Source organism: Ranitomeya variabilis, chromosome 1, assembly GCF_051348905.1.
Source record: "Ranitomeya variabilis isolate aRanVar5 chromosome 1, aRanVar5.hap1, whole genome shotgun sequence".
NCBI lineage: Eukaryota > Metazoa > Chordata > Amphibia > Anura > Dendrobatidae > Ranitomeya > Ranitomeya variabilis.
In genome coordinates, this window is record NC_135232.1 from 239,652,845 (window position 1) to 239,669,774 (window position 16,930).

General features: G+C 40.2%; 1 protein-coding gene across 1 annotated transcript in view; it reads right to left on the reverse strand.

Annotated features, from left to right (window-relative positions):
- Nucleotides 1-16,930, reverse strand: part of LOC143812117 (transmembrane protein 132D-like) — a 1,597,762-nt gene that overhangs the window by 316,848 nt on the left and 1,263,984 nt on the right. The window contains exon 5 of the mRNA XM_077293277.1: nucleotides 2,856-2,999. Coding sequence (XP_077149392.1) covers nucleotides 2,856-2,999 — 144 coding nt within the window. The remainder of the gene's footprint in view (nucleotides 1-2,855; nucleotides 3,000-16,930) is intronic.

Here is a 16,930-nt window from a genome sequence, read left to right on the forward strand (position 1 = left end):
AAAAGTAAGATGTAGAATAGAAAACACAAATACTCACGTCATCGCTTACTTCCACTTCTCACTCTCCAGTATTTGGCCCTCAGTGCATCATTTTATGATTGCTGCAGAAAGCATCCTTCCGATAGGCCTAGAGTGCATGTCATAAGATCAGTGCGCACATTGTAATGTTACGATATCACTGCAAACTTATAATATGCATGCACAGAGACATCCCATGCCTAGTCACACACGCTGGGCTGTGACTTCTGGCCACAACCAAGCCTTGGATGCATTTGCACCTGCATACTGTAAGGTCACAGTTATAAGGTAACGTCAGGACATTCGACATATGGGTAGAGTCGTTCCAGGCTCAATCATAGCAGGAAGTCCAGTGCTAGTGTGAAGATGCAGTGGGAAAAGGCAATACGAAGATGCACCTAGAACCCTATGGGGAGAACGAGTAGTGCATGTGTCTGAGTAGTTGATTGGCGAGGTATCATTATTTTTTTTAACCTTTTGCCATTTATCTATGGTTCAGCAAAATTTGCCTCACCTATAACTCCTATTTTTCTTAGCCTCTTTGCCTGCTCGTACTTGTGATGAAAACTAAGCAAACGTGTTTAGAAGGTTAAGTAAGGTTAATAGAGTATAAAATAGTTTCTACTGGTTGGTATGTACTGTGTGGAACTGTGTTAGCCAGAAATATATATCTGATGTTAAATATTTCTATGTTAAGAAATATAACAAATATGAGTTAGAACTTTATTGTTTTGCTAGAAAACTTACATTTACATAGTTTCAGAGCACATATGCCAAAGCATTATTGAAAGCAACGTTATCCAGAGGTGTAAGAAATATAATTTTGTTAATAATTAGACTCTAGTACCCTGAAATCCATATGCATTATGACTAATAAATTATGTTATTGCATTGCTGCATGCTATACAATTATAAAAATGCACTTCTATTTAAAATATGTACACATAAAAAGCAATGTTCACCATCATACAAATGGAATTTGCATTTTGGTCATTATGGAACAAAACCTTTTAATTTAGCAGAAAAGCCTGCAACCGTATGCACCAAAGTGTTTTTAGGAAGAGATTTACAATTTTATTATATAGTGCATTACATTTTCAGAATTTACCAAAATCTCCACATTAAAAGACATCAACAGACACTCATATACTTTTCTTGTGTTAAAAGGGAGCAAACTGGTCATTAACCTGATTTTCTCAGCTGGGAAAACTGCCTGCAGATCGGAACAAATTTTGATCTGTGCTATTACTTACTGATAGATGCCAGTTTGCAATATACTGCATTAAGACTGTGTTTTCACTTAATGAACACTGCCAGAAACTTGTACTGCGAGTCTACAATAATGTTCCAAAGCAAGTCAGAGTGTTCAGAGCATATAATTTCAGACACACAGACTATGATAACAAAAAGTTATGGTTCTGCAAAGTGCAGTTGAAAGGGATCACATGGTAATGATGCAGCTCCTGCACAGATGTCAGTAACCAAAAAGATTCCATCAATACTTCCTTAAAAATCAATCATTTTTTTCACCAGTTACTGCTTCAATTACATATAAACTCATACAGTATCCAGTACATTGTCACACTGCAATGACCATTGCAATAAATAATAATCTTTATTTTTATATAGCGCTAACATATTCTGCAGCGCTTTACAGTTTTGCACACATTATCATCACTGTCCCCGATGGGGTTCACAATCTAAATTCCCTATCAGTATGTCTTTGGAATGTGGGAGGAAACCCACACAGACATGGGGAGAACATACAAGCTCCTTGCAGATGTTGTCCAAGGTGGGATTAGAACCCAGGACTCCAGCGCTGCAAGGCAACAGTGCTATCCACTGAGCCACCGCGCTGCCCTGAATGATCCATACTATACATGGCATGGTGCATGACGATGAAGGCCAAAGAGACTGGGTTTACCCACATACGAGCCACATAAAAATCTGTCTATCATGATGTATACCTTTTATTATAATGAGACCCTATGGAAGTAATACTATATGCCTATAAAGTGTTACACTGGCCACTAGCACACCTTCTGAGCACCGCCCTACTCGCCATGTGTTTTTCTCTGCCCCACCCAGGACCTGACCATCGCCTTGAGTTACTTTGTGCTTATTGCGAGTCATAGGGGGGCTTGACTGAACCCTGCATGAGTTTGTACGCATGCTGTCCTGCAGAGATCTGCTTCCCCAGCCTATCACCTGCTAGCAGGTGATATGTGAAGCAACACCACTCCTTGCCTGAACGTTGGTTCCTATCCTGCTAGCACTCATTTATGTATTTCTCAGTATTCTGTCTCTCATTAGCAACATGGCCTGTTCACCCGCTCAGTTTGACATCTACATCCTTGACTCCAGCTTTGTTTTGGAAACCTGTGCTGCCTGCCCTGACTTTGGACCATCTGACTACGCTTTTGAATTGCCTTCCTGTACCTGGAGTGGTACCTGGTGTCTACAGGCAGCCCAGCCTATCCTCATCATCAGAGGCCCTAGTGAACAACCGCTAGTCACTTAGTCACGCCCCTCCAGGGTAAACTTGGCCCGTGGCGCACTGGGTCCACACCTACACAGTGGTACAAGCCAGAGACTTTCTCCAATGCTATTTGTACAGCACATAACAGAGGATTCGTACATCACAGAGTTTTAAGGATACTTACTCCTAAATCATTATTACATGGGGAATGCAAGTATTTACTAAAAATGGCATAGCACGATAGATAACAGGTCCCTTTTAACTGTTTAAAAGAGGAAAAAATGCCACCTTTATAGTAATAGATAAATAGATTAGTGAGCATACATTGAAAAAGTGTGCTGAATATGTAGGAACATACCTTAAGAACATCTTCATTTGATGATTTGCAATCCACAAGCTCAGATACATCAGTCACGGAGCCACTACTGTCTACAGCAACAGTTTTAACAGGAACTGCTACTGTTTTCCCAGTGAGAATAGCAGTGTTGAGAATCTCAGCTTCCTAAAAAAGAAAGATATTGCTTTATAATTATAATAATAAGCAACAATTATTGGATGATTGTCAGCACAGCTTATAGCATTTTACTTTATATCAGCCCAACTTCAGAAGAATTGGTGTAGCTAAAGATGAAAAGGTCTATGATGAGATTCTAATACTATTCTATTCCTGACTATAGGTCATCCTGCAAAATCAGAAAGAAAATGTGACAGATTATCCAGCCATTGCTGATGCAGGAAAAAAAGTCAATAGAGCAGCTTAATCCAAAGTAAAATATGAGTAATGTGTATTTTAATAAGCTAATACAGTATTTCTGAAAATGCTGCAAAATATGGGGTCCCATAGAAAGAAATCACATAGCTCTAGCATTGTCACTCATAGGTGATTTATTTCTTCATGCTTATTCTTCTGCTCAGATCCAAGATACTAAACAGGTAGGGTGTTTGATTACGGTAATAAGATAAATTTATCTTTGATTTGCTTTGATTACACTTTTGTTTGCACAATCAATAAACAATTATATTAATATTATATTATTATTCCATTTTTAACAGATTTTTTAGAGAGTTGCTCATTTGATCAATTTTAGTATTGTGTCTGAAAAATGAATTTTAGGCATAGCAATGCAGCATTGCCAGATATTAAGTTTTACCTACAAAATAAAGTTTTTCTAATAGCAAGTATTATTATAAACTTGAACCCTTGGTCAATGCACATATCTGGATTATACAGTATGTTATAGAACACCCATCATTATAATCAACTACAAAGCAATATTTTCATTACAATAGCCTAAAATCACATTATCTGTGTTCTATTACTCTACATGCATACCTTGAACAAACTCTGTGCATGGAATGTTTAAATTAAAATTGCATGTGAAATCTTGCAATTTTCACACTATCTCAGCGACGGAATTCAGAAGACCACTGCTTTCATGGCAACCTACCGGCACCCCACAATGGCGTCACTGAGACTAATGGAAATTGGTGAGTAGGGTTGAGCGACCTTGACTCTTTTAGGGTCGAGTCATGTTTTGCGAAACCCGACTGTTGGAAAAGTCGAGTCGGGCGAAATCGGCCGATTACTGCGCAAAGTCGAGGATCGGCCGGAACACGAAACCCTATGCACTTTAGTGGGGATATTTATTTATTTATTTTATTTTTTTTTTCTCTCTCTCTCTCTCTCTCCTCCGTCCCAGCACTGAAAATTTCGTTTTACACATTCCAAATCGCTACTGCGCACAAGCGATAAAATGATAATGGGCGTACACGCCCTAACCCCTATGTCATCACTCTGCCCACGCTCCTTCATTGGCCGAAAAAATGGCATTAAACGCGTCATACGAAACGCGACTTTGGCGCCAAGATCGCGTACCGCATGGCCGACCCCACACAGGGATCGGGTCGGGTTTCATGAGACGCCGACTTTACCAAAAGTCGGCGACTTATGAAAATGAACGACCCGTTTCGCTCAACCCTATTGGTGAGTGCAAGCACTGGTGATCGCTCTATGCAAATATGTTGCTTTCAGCAGCATCTAAATGGGTAACAGCATGCAGAGCTTAGACAGTTGCATGTTGTGGGACATGAGAGGCATCTACCGCATGTGGAGTGGACTTCAGAGTGCGTTCCACACACTCCAACTAACTTTGCAGGGTTACTATGACTGAGATTTTAGACATGAGTTTTAGGGGGCAGATGGGGTTCGATTCAAATTTGTAAAAACTGGTTCCCTGTTTGCATGAAGTAAACCACAACCCTTTTCAGACCACAACTAGTGATGAGCTCTTTACTCAAGATTTCTGAGCATGCTCAGGTGTTCTCCGAGTATTTTGGGCATGCTCAGAGATTATGTTTGAGTTGCCGCAGCTGCATGATTTGCGGCTGCTAGACAGCCTGAAAACATGTGGGGATTGCCTGTTTGCTAGGGAATCTCCACATGTATTCTGGCTGTCTAGCAACTGCGGCGACTCAAACATAATCTACGAGCACACCCAAAATACTCGGAGAACACCCAATCATGCTGGGAAATCTCAAGTAAGGAGCACACTCGCTAATCACTAACCACAACCTTTTCTGACGATCACACCCAGTTACACACACCTTCCTCAACCAAAGACATTGGCCTGCCTTTCTTTTGAGCTGGGCATTATATTGATATGGTCTCTCTTGGCTGTGTGTCCACTAGCTGGTCTCAGTCCCTCTTACCCCTTATCTACAGGCATGGCACTTGACAAATGTTAAGGATTTTAATATTAGAGTTAGGACTGTTCAAACTACAGTTGCTGTGATGAGGCAGGATGGCTTTCGCATTTTTTTCATCAAAAAACATGTTAACTAAGTACCGTATAATATTTTCATGCACTATGCTATTTATTTATTTATTTATTTATTAACTGCAAGGTATTTAATCATTATGTTTCTGTCTTTAGATTCTTCTCTATATTACGCAGATGCCATGATGACTTTTCACAACTACAGCTAATCTCTGCAAACTTATTTTTTCTACTGCCTTCTGCAGCACATCCTGAGATAATGTCCATAAAAAGTGTCATTACAGTGCCCCATGAATAAAAATATCAACCCCTCTTATAAATTCTGCACACCACCTTTTCTTATGAACTATAACGTCAAACCATCCTCCTTTATTAACTGTACGCACCACATTGTCCCTGATTATCAACTACAATCACCAAGTCATCCCCCTTATAAACTATAGTTATCACAACACCCCCCTTATGAACAATAAAACCACACTATCGGCGCTTATGAAATATTACTGCCATGCTGTTCCCCCTACGAACTCCAACCACGCACCGTGTGCACTTATGAACTGTACCCAGCATGCTGTCTAACTTTATGAACTATAACCCCAACACAATCCACTTTATGAACTATAACCACCAAACTATAATACTGCCCCCACACGATGCTTCCTCTAGATACTATCCCTCATACTATCACCTCCTCTCTTCTCTCTCTATATATTGTCCCTTCACACTGTCCCCCACACTGCTCTCTCCATACTGTTTCCTTATACTATCCTCCCAAACTGCCTCCTCTCTATACTGTCCTCACACACTATCCCACCACTGCCGTCTCTCCATATTTTCCCTTCATACTATCCTAATATGCTTTCCTCTATCCTTACTGTACCCTCATACAGTCCCCCCACAATCCCACACTCTTCCTCCTCTCTATACTGCCCCATAACAATGTCCTCCCAATTCTGCCTACTTTCCACACACCCCCACTCTGCATCCTCTCCATACTTATCTTCAAACTGTTTCGACTAGAATAACAACCTGCCCACAATAAAAGTACCATGAATGTTTGGCTTCAATTTAGGGCCTTTAGTGCCTGCATTTTTGCTATTTCTGTTGTGCACCAGTGACGTTAAGAGCATGACCCGATCAGGAAGCTTCACGTCACCACTGCCCATGAAGCACTGATGTCTGAAAGAAGCGAATACATTTGAATGCAGAAAACAAGAAACCAGTGTACAACCGGAAAAGGATTTCTTAAGATGTACAGTAGAATGTAAAAGTAATAAGTGCTTTCCCTAGTTAATAGCATACATAATTAGCAAGCAGATGCAGCACAGAGTACTTTCACAAAAAAACGCATTTTTTAGCATCTGTTTCACTTTAAAATTGAAGAGATCATGCTTGCTGTGTGTTTGAAAAGAGCACTTGGAGCTTTTAGAGCTGAGCAGCCTTGGCATAGAATATGTGTAATGTGCCAAATGGCATTATAAATTTTAGTGCAATTGTAAAAGTTTCTGGGTTTTATTTATAAACAGTGCAGTTTGTTGTAGACATTTGTTTTCTTTATGCATAATTATTCTAGGATGCACGATTGTTTTTTTAAAACATATGGGCAATAACGCTGTCCCAGTCTGACAAAGTGCACAATCTGGCAATGAAAAGCTGATTTAAAGCTTTCTGGCGTGAGGTTGCTAAGAACAGAAAAGGTGACAGTATCACCTTCACCTCAGTTATGAAGCATCAGACACTTCTGACATGTAGCCACAAGGAACACAATTGTACTAAGAACTAACATGGAAACATGTCAGGCTTTTTCTTTTGGTTGACACCAAGCAATGTGGCATCTACAGTAGGTTTCTTTACAACTGCCTTAATGGATTTACATCAACTGTACCCAGTGGCAACACTTCTATTTAAAGCACACACTGGTGTACCTACGAAGGGCTAATATTAATGCAGGATATATCATTCTTTCTGCTTACAGCAAATTTGCTTTTTTTGTTTTTTTGCAGGACCTATTTGGATCTGAGGAGGAGGTATACTGAGCACGCTCAATTATATATACAGGAGAGTCTGTGCTGTTGTGACTGTCACACAGCTGCGACACATGCAGCTGCGCCACCGGGCACCTGATTATGGGAGCGCTACCGGTATCCGGATTCTTCGGTAAGCGCCATAGCTTGCCAAATAAGGATGGAGCAGAACATATTCGCTCATGCTTACTGACTGCAAATAAACCTTTTTTTAGCTTCAGGTAGTCAGTGTTTGTGTGTGTTGGGTATGAATGGGCAGATCAGAATGTTGTCTCATTATAAACACATCTGCAACTGCTGTTACCCACTCTGAGTGCTGTTAGCTCTGATATAGAGCTGTACCTGATTGTGACTAGCGCAGTACAGCAAAGTTGAATTTTGTCTCATTAAAAATACACTTGCAGCTACAGCTCTCTTCTCATCATGCTGCCAGATCTGCTATTTGTCCCTTCGCCCACAAAGGATGCCTGTGCAATGAAGTTGAAGCACTATCAGGGGACAACTGCGGCTGCTCATGTGTTTGCAATGAGAAAAAGTTTAGCTCTGTTGTACTTTGTTAGTAATAATCATAAAAAGGTCTGCAGTGAGATCAGAAGAGCAGACTGTTAATCATTACATGTCTCACACTGGTAACACCCTTTCGATTAATATAACCTCTGGAGACAGATTCTCAAGGAGACATGTGTTTAGCCCAGAGTTCTCTAATTTACATAGTAAGAAAAACATGGATTTCTCTGGAACAAGGCATCAGCTTGTACATATAAAGGTATAATTTTATTCAATTTTGTATGACCTGCATAGCCATATACATGATTTAAGATGGTGGATCCTACTCATAGATTTCCTAAATTATGTTAACAAATGCAACTATTATACACAATTAAAAACTTCATGGTGCAATTTGAGTTTACAGACCCATCAAAGTGCAATAAAGTTCCCTTGTTAAAGAGGTTGAAAGCTAAAATCTATTACATCCTGATGCATAGTCTTACTAATTAGGCTATTTGCATGAGTTGTAATGATATCCTGTGGATGGATAATCTTCCTTGCATTTGTGATGTAGCCTTAAAGACCTACCATGATATTGCATTAATTATTGTGGCTGAATGGTGTCAGCCTCAGTATCATGCTTGCACCATGGCACATATTGACCTGACAGTTGGCAGTGTAAGGTCCCGGACTATGGTGCCTGGTTGCAATCATATGCTTTAGGTTTTTGGAGTGTGGTAATCTAATGAATAAAAATAAAATACAATGCTGAGATATCATATTTAGAAATTATTTCTGCTGAAAGAGGTTTCCAAATTTCATTCACAAACTGTCCATGTGCCCAAAACAATTAAAATACCGGTAAGTAAATGTTTATTTGCCCACAGAATCCCTGTTCCTAAATTGCCCCATTTCCTAGCCTCACCACTGGCCTTCTCTTTACTTTGGCTACAGAAGTCCAGTATAGTATATCCATGTAACCACTGTAGCCAGTCACTTGTCTTAGTATTAAATGTCACGAAACTGCTGAGGTCAGTGTTACATTTTTGACATGGCTTCTGGTATTTTTAGGTCTGATGGAAAACCTACAGGAAAAAGATAAGAATAAACAAAAAAGCACACCAAACCCAGAGAATGCAGTATTTAAAACTAAACACATTTCAATATTTATACAAACTCAAAAATTAAAATCTTGCGTAGTTTGAAAAATAAAGCAAAAGTGAAAAATGCTTATGAAAACACTTTAAAAAAAAAAAAAGTTCTCAAAACTGCATGTGACTTTAGAGATAAAAATGTCCAATTATTACATGACTAATTGTGCTCCTGTTGAACTCTACTGAATACAAAACTTCTACGGACACCAAATTTGCTAAAAGGAATCAAAAAGTTGTATCTAAACATCATTACTGTAGAATGTAAAGAAGAGCAATTTGCACTCTGTGAATTGACTTTATCTTCAAATTTCATGATATAAATGAAGATAATACATTTCTAGGAAGTATGCAAATCGTCCACTTGCTCGTCTAGAACTAAGGCTCAATGTACCAAACCCAAAGAAAGAATGCTGGTAGTGTCTCCCCCTACTGCTCTGCTTTCAAAAAACCGCCAAGCGTGTAATCATTCAAAGCCTGCGTGGATCAAAGAGCACACTTTGTTCTATTAAAAGAAGCAATTCTTTTCTTAAACAATCAAAGTAGCGCACTGCTTTGTGAGGAATAGAAAACGTGACTTTTGACAGCAATCTTGAGAATCTTTTTTTTATTCCACAGTTCTTTGCAATGCATTAAAAAGATTTAAAATGGAAGTTTTTTTTCTAACGCTGTCTAAACCTCCATCATTGTTAAGTAAAAAATAATAATTTTCAGATATATTAAAAAATGCTAAATGATATACAGTAAATGATACTGTGCACAGGTGGCCTACATGATGTCTCCATGGATCAACGGAGCTTTCAAAATAGAACCTGTTCATGCTGCTGATGAAAGGCTTTGATGTACAGCAAAGTGTTATCTTCAGGAAGGTTGCACAAAACCTCCGGATTTAACTTCTTATTTCATGCTCGTTGGCCTTCATTTTCATACATACATACATACGGTGTAGGTGTGTGTATATATATATATATATATATATATATATATATATATATATAACTATGTCGAGACATAGTTGTAAGGCTTCACATTTTGATCAGTCTTTCCAGATGTGATTGAGACATCACTTAAGAAATTTTAAGACTCCATCAAACACATTGTCCCACATTTACTACTGAGGTATACATTGTATGTATTTTCTTTTGGAACTAATTAGTTTGGACAAATTTATTATTCATGTATGTCCAAAGAAGACAGGAAAGGAGATGTGGTTTTGGAGAGCCAGATCCATTATTGGCATGCATCAGTTTTTAAAAACAAATTAAGAGTATATCCACACTGCATCTCTTTTTGCCTTTTTTTTGCTCAAAAAAAGTGTTGACATTCAAAAAGAATAGACCTAATCACTTCTATGTAAAAATGACATTCTGTTTATATGTTCATTCTTTTGAGCTACTTTTAAAGGCTTCAGACTTTCGAAACTCTGTACGCATTTTAAACAAATAACATTTACATTCTTCAGGGTTTTTCTCTAGGAAATCACTCAATATTTCACTATACACGTCAATGTAAAGGCTAAAAAAATGTCCAGAAGGTGACTGAACGGTTTAAAGAGCTTTTCACTATTTCCTCACCTTATTCTAGTGTTTTCTTTATTTTTTTAGGAATTTAAGTAAAAAAAAAAGCCAATGAAAAAATTCCCCAAAAGCTGGCAATTGCTATATAAAATGTTGAAAACCAATCAGCAAAGAATGAAAACAACTTGTAAAACAGATACTTAAGGATTTCAAAATGTCAAAGTAAATGAGAGTTTCCCGAATCATCTTCTGCTTGATGTTTTGAATGTCGGAATAAGACACAGGTTGAATATCTTCTAATAGTCTAAAGTAAGCCAACCTAAAGCATAAGTGTTAAACTATTATGCAAAAAAAAAAAAAAACGCCAACAGGTCATGTCCCGATTGTGATAAATCTGGTGCAATATGAAACTTTCATGGATTTTCAGTGACATTTGCAAAGGATTTTGCCATTTTTTATTTAAAAAATGCACTTTTTTTCTGGTGTATTAAAGTGCAAAGAAGCTTATGGTGAAAATGCTGTTCCCATATTATATAGTATATTTTGTCTGCTGAATTTTTTACCTGAACAGTCATGTAAAAACTATAACAAAGAATAAAACAAAACAGAATGACTGCAAAATGATGTGTGTGAATGCAGCAGACGGCATACATTATGATTCATTCTGAGAAACTAAATTTCAATTTTCATCATTATGTTCTGTAATTAAAGAACAGTATGTGGAGATAAGTGCTTAAAGGAAAACTACAAATATTTTTGTAATTCCAAAATAAAAAGTAAAAGTGAATTTCCTTGTACAGCTCCATTCCCCAAAAAGTGGGTGTGCTGTGTAAAGTGCAAAGAAAACAAGAATGCAATGATTTGGAAATATGTTAAATAGAGAAGAGCAAACTCGAAATTAAAAGTTTGTGGTTCATTCCAGTTAACTTCCATAACTAAATGCTGCACATTGACTTCTCCTGGAAGTCCGTTGCAATGTTTAACAAATTAACTCATTTAGAATTTGATGACAGCAACACATCTCAAACAAGTTGGGCCAGGATCATGTCTACCATTCAGACAGTAAACTTGGGTGGGGAATATAATATATGTGACATATATCTGACAGACTAATAACAAAAAGACCATTTGTAAGCACATGAATATAAACGAGACAAGAACTGAATTAACTGGTCAAAAATATTGGTGTAATAAAAAACCTTTACTCAAAATATTGCTGGTACAATAGTGGTATTGTAAGAGATGCAGTGAGGTAAAAAAGTATTTAGTCAGCCACAAATTGTGCAAGTTCTCCCACTTAAAAAGATGAGAGAGGCCTGTAATTGACATCATAGGTAGACCACAACTATGAGAGTCAAAATGAGAAAACAAATCCAGAAAATCATCTTGTCTGACTTGGCGAGATTTATTTTTCAAATTATGGAGGAAAATAAGTATTTGGTAACATAAAAACATGCAAGATTTCTGGCTCTCACAGACCTGTAACTTCTTCCTTAAGAGGCTCCTCTGTCCTCCACTTATTACTTGTAGTAATGACACTTGTTTGAACTTGTTATCAGTATAAAATACACCTGTCCACAACGTCAAACAGTCACACTCCAAATTCCACTATGGTGAAGACCAAAGAGCTGTCAAAGGACACCAGAAACAAAATTGGAGCCCTGCACCAGGCTGGGAAGACTGAATCTGCAATAGGCAAGCATCTTGGTGTGATAAAATCAACTGTGGGAGCTATAATAAGAAAACAGAAGACATACAAGACCACTGATAATCTCCCTTGATCTGGGGCTCAAAGCAAGATCTCACCCCGTGGGGTCAAAATGATCACAAGAAGCAAAAATCACAGAACCACATGGGGGGACCTAGAGAATGACCTGCATAGAGCTGGGACCACATAACAAAGGCTACCAACTGTAACACACTTCACTGCCAGGGACTCACATTCTGCAGTTCCAGACGTGTCCCCCTGCTGAAGCCACTACATGTCCTGGCCCATCTAATGTTTGCTAGAGAGCATTTGGATTATCCAGAAGAGTATTGGGAGAATGTCATATGGTCTGATAAAAGTAGAACTGTTGGTAGAAACAAAACTCGTGTTTGGAGGAGACAGAATGCTGAGTTGCATCCAAAGAACACTATACCTACTGTAAAGCACGGGGGTGGCAATATCATGCTTTGGGGCTGTTTCTCTGCAAAGTAACCAGGACGACTGATCCATTTACATGAAAGAATGAATGGGGCCATGAATTGTGAGATTTTGAGTGCAAACCTCCTTCCATTAGCAAGGGCATTGAAGATGAAATATGAATAGGTCTTTCAGCATGATCATTATCCCAAGCACACCGCCAGGGCAATGAAGGAGTGGCTTCTTAAGAAGCATATGAAGGTCCTGGAGTGGCCTAGCCAGACTCCAGATCTCAACCCCATAGAAAACCTTTGGAGGGAGTTTAAAGTTCGTGTTGCCCAGCGACAGGCCCAAAACATCACTGCTCTAGAGGAGATCTGCATGGAGGAATGGGCCAACATACCACCAACAGTGTGTGCCAACCTTGTGAAGACTTACAGAAAACATTGACCTCTGTCTTTGCCATTGCCAACAAAGGATATATAACAAAATATTGAGATGAACTTATGTTAATGACCAAAAACTTATTTTCTTCCATAGTTTGCAAAATAATTATTGCCAAATCAGACAAGGTGATTTTCTGGGATTGTTTTCTAATTTTGACTCTCATAGTTGTGGTCTACCTATGATGTCAATTACAGGCCTCTCTCATCTTGTAAGTGGGAGAACTTATATCACATTGAGATCTATAAGTAAAAAGCACTGTTTAAAAATGATTATAACTGTACACTACCTCAGGTTACATATATACCAAAAAAGATGATACTAGGTCTGATAGTGAAATATAAAACATCAAAGCTTTATTGTTTAAAAATAACAACAGGCATAAAGAGATAATGCACGAAAAGATGTCTAAAATAGTGTTATATCAACAATGGCAGGAGGGATGTAACAGGAGGTCAAAAGGTAATCCTAAAAGCAATAGTACCTATTGAGCAACTTATTATACTAATTGGAAGAACTAAACAAGTGGACCAGTAAAATCATATATACCCAATAGACCTTAATTACTATAAGTATGGGGTTCACAAAGACACTGCATTACACTAGTAATAGGAGCTGTGCGCAGCAGCCCCTAATCCTTAATGGAAGCCGTTTCACCAATAAAAGGGATCACAGTGAAAATACTGAGACAATAAGACAAATGTCAGTGTTTTACCCACCACAGTATAGGAAGACTCTCCTGGAACACGCCTCCGCCCCAACGCGCATTTTGGAAAACAACCTTCGTCAGGGGGCATTGCAAACACACAGAAGCGTGTCTTAAGAAGGGATACCCTGGAAGTACTCGGCGTGTTTGCTCCGGAAGTGAAGGAGCGCTGTCATGCCAACCAGAGACGCTCAGCACGCATCCGGATGATGCGTTCAGGGGAAAGCGATCATGGGGCCCCACGTGATCGCCACCACACGGCCACGATCCGAAGACGTACATGCACAGTGGGACAGAAGAGCGCTCAATCAGGAGCTTGTAAGTGAAGTTGCCGTAGTGTGAAGATGATGCATAGCTACCTTATCATGATGTAATTTTGTACAACACGTACTAACAATGGTGGATAGTTCAAGCCAGACCCACATGGGGTCAATATATTATGCTGATGCCCACTGAGAATGGTAAAGAGGAGATCATGCCAAAACCTAATATATCACATACATATAGAAATAATAACTCAGGTTAGTAACAATATCTCCCATATGTGTCAGCAAAACAGAAAATGATATATAAAGATATAGCACGTTTGTGTGTAGTGTAGTACTACATGTAGAGGCACTACACAATGGACTTACTATGGTACATAAAAGGAGTAAACCAGGTTTAGAATCATAGAATTATAGAATGTTAGAGTTGGAAGGGACATCAAGGGTCATCATATCCAACTCCCTGCAGGATTTACTAAACCATCTTAGGGTACTTTCACACTAGCGTTTTTTGCAATACGTCGCAATGCATCGTTTTGGCAAAAAAACGCATCCTGCAAAGTTGTCTGCAGGATGCGTTTTTTTCCCCATTGACGAACATTAGCGACGCATTGTGACTAGTGTTGAGCGATACCGTCCGATACTTGAAAGTATCGGTATCGGAAAGTATCGGCCGATACCGGCAAAATATCGGATCCAATCCGATACCGATACCCGATACCAATACAAGTCAATGGGACTCAGGTATCGGACGGTATTCCTGATGGTTCCCAGGGTCTGAAGGAGAGGAAACTCTCCTTCAGGCCCTGGGAACCATATAAATGTGTAAAATAAAGAATTAAAATAAAAAATATCGCTATACTCACCTGTCCGACGCAGCCGGGACCTCGGCGATTGTAAGCGGCAGCGTTGTTTCTTTAAAATTCGCGCTTTTACTTGCTTACGTGAATTCCCGGCTTCTGATTGGTCAGGGCGGCCATGTTGCCGGGACTCGGACCAATCACAGCAAGCCGTGACGAAATTACGTCACGGCTTGCTGTGATTGGTCCGCGTCCCGGCAATATGGCGCCGTGACCAATCACAAGCCGTGACGTCACGGGAGGCTGGACACGCGCGCTTTTCAAAATAAGCGCGTGTCCAGCCTCCCGTGACGTCACGGCTTGTGATTGGTTAATGGCGGCCATGTTCCTGGGACGCGGACCAATCACAGCAAGCCGTGACGTAATTTCGTCACGGCTTGCTGTGATTGGTCCGCATCCCGGCAATATGGCGCCGTGACCAATCACAAGCCGTGACGTCACGGGAGGCTGGACACGCGCGCTTTTCAAAATAAGCGCGTGTCCAGCCTCCCGTGACGTCACGGCTTGTGATTGGTTAATGGCGGCCATGTTGCCGGGACGCGGACCAATCACAGCAAGCCGTGACGTAATTTCGTCACGGCTTGCTGTGATTGGTCCGAGTCCCGGCAACATGGCCGCCCTGACCAATCAGAAGCCGGGAATTCACGTAAGCAAGTAAAAGCGCGAATTTTAAAGAAACAACGCTGCCGCTTACAATCGCCGAGGTCCCGGCTGCGTCGGACAGGTGAGTATAGCGATTTTTTTAATTTTAATTCTTTCTTTTACACCTTTTTACATTAATGTTGTTTCGATACCGATATCCGATATTACAAAAATATCGGATCTCGGTATCGGAAATTCCGATACAGCAAGTATCGGCCGATACCCGATACTTGCAGCATCGGAATGCTCAACACTAATTGTGACGCATTGACACACGTCGCAACTGTCATGCGACAACTGTCGTGTTGTGGCGGATCGTTGGCAGCAAAAAACGTTGCTTGCAATGTTTTTTGCTATGTCGAGAACGTCTTTTCCGACCGCGCATGCGCAGCCGGAACGCCGCCCCCTCCTCCCCGCACCTCACAATGGGGCAGCGGATGCGCTGAAAATCAGCATCCGCTGCACCCGTTGTGCAGCGCAAACAATGCTAGCGTCGGGACGTCGGCCCGATGCACTGCGACGGGCCGAGTACGACGCTAGTGTGAAAGTAGCCTTAGACACCTTTGTCCAGCCTCTGCTTGAAGAATTCAATTGAAGGAGAGCTCACCACCTCTGGTGGCAACCTGTTCCACTCATTGATCACCCTAACTGTCAAGAAGTTTTTTCTAATATCTAACCTGTGTCTTCTCCCTTTCAGTTTCATTCCATTGCTGCTCGTGTTTCCATGTGCAAATGAGAATAATGATGATCCCTCTACACTGTGACATCCCTTCAGATATCTGTAGACAGCTGTTAAGTTTTCTCTTATCCTTTTTTTGCAAGCTAAACATTCCCCGATCCTTTAACCATTCCTTCTAGGACACATTTTGCAATCTGCTCATCATCCTGGTAGCTCTTTTCTGAACATGCTCCAGTTTTTCAATGTCTTTTTTATAATGTGGTGCACAGAACTGGCACAGTACTCCAGATGAGGCCTGACCAAGGAAGACTAGAGGTGGATAATTACTTCACATGATCTAAACTCTATGTTTCTCTTACTATATCCTAGAACTGCGTTTTCCTTTTTGCCACTGCATCATATTGTTGACTCATGTGTAGTGATGGGCGAACCCCCCGATGATCGGGATTTGGGGGTTCGCCAGAGTTTTTTGTAAAATTCGAGCTCTGGGCCGAAGATCACGTGAACGTGCGTCCAAACCCCAAGTGGGGGGGACTGTAAAACAAAGCATAAAATTAATTATAAACATAATTATACTTACTGGTCCAGCGACACGTCCTCCCGCCCCGCTGTCTCCCGGCCATATCTACTTTCAGGGCCACTCATTAACTTCCGAGTTATTCACTCCACTGCTCGGTAATTTTCGGCCGACGTCGGTGACGGTGTTCGTGCGGTGACGTCAGGGTTCACACCAGTTCATGGCCCAAGCCATGA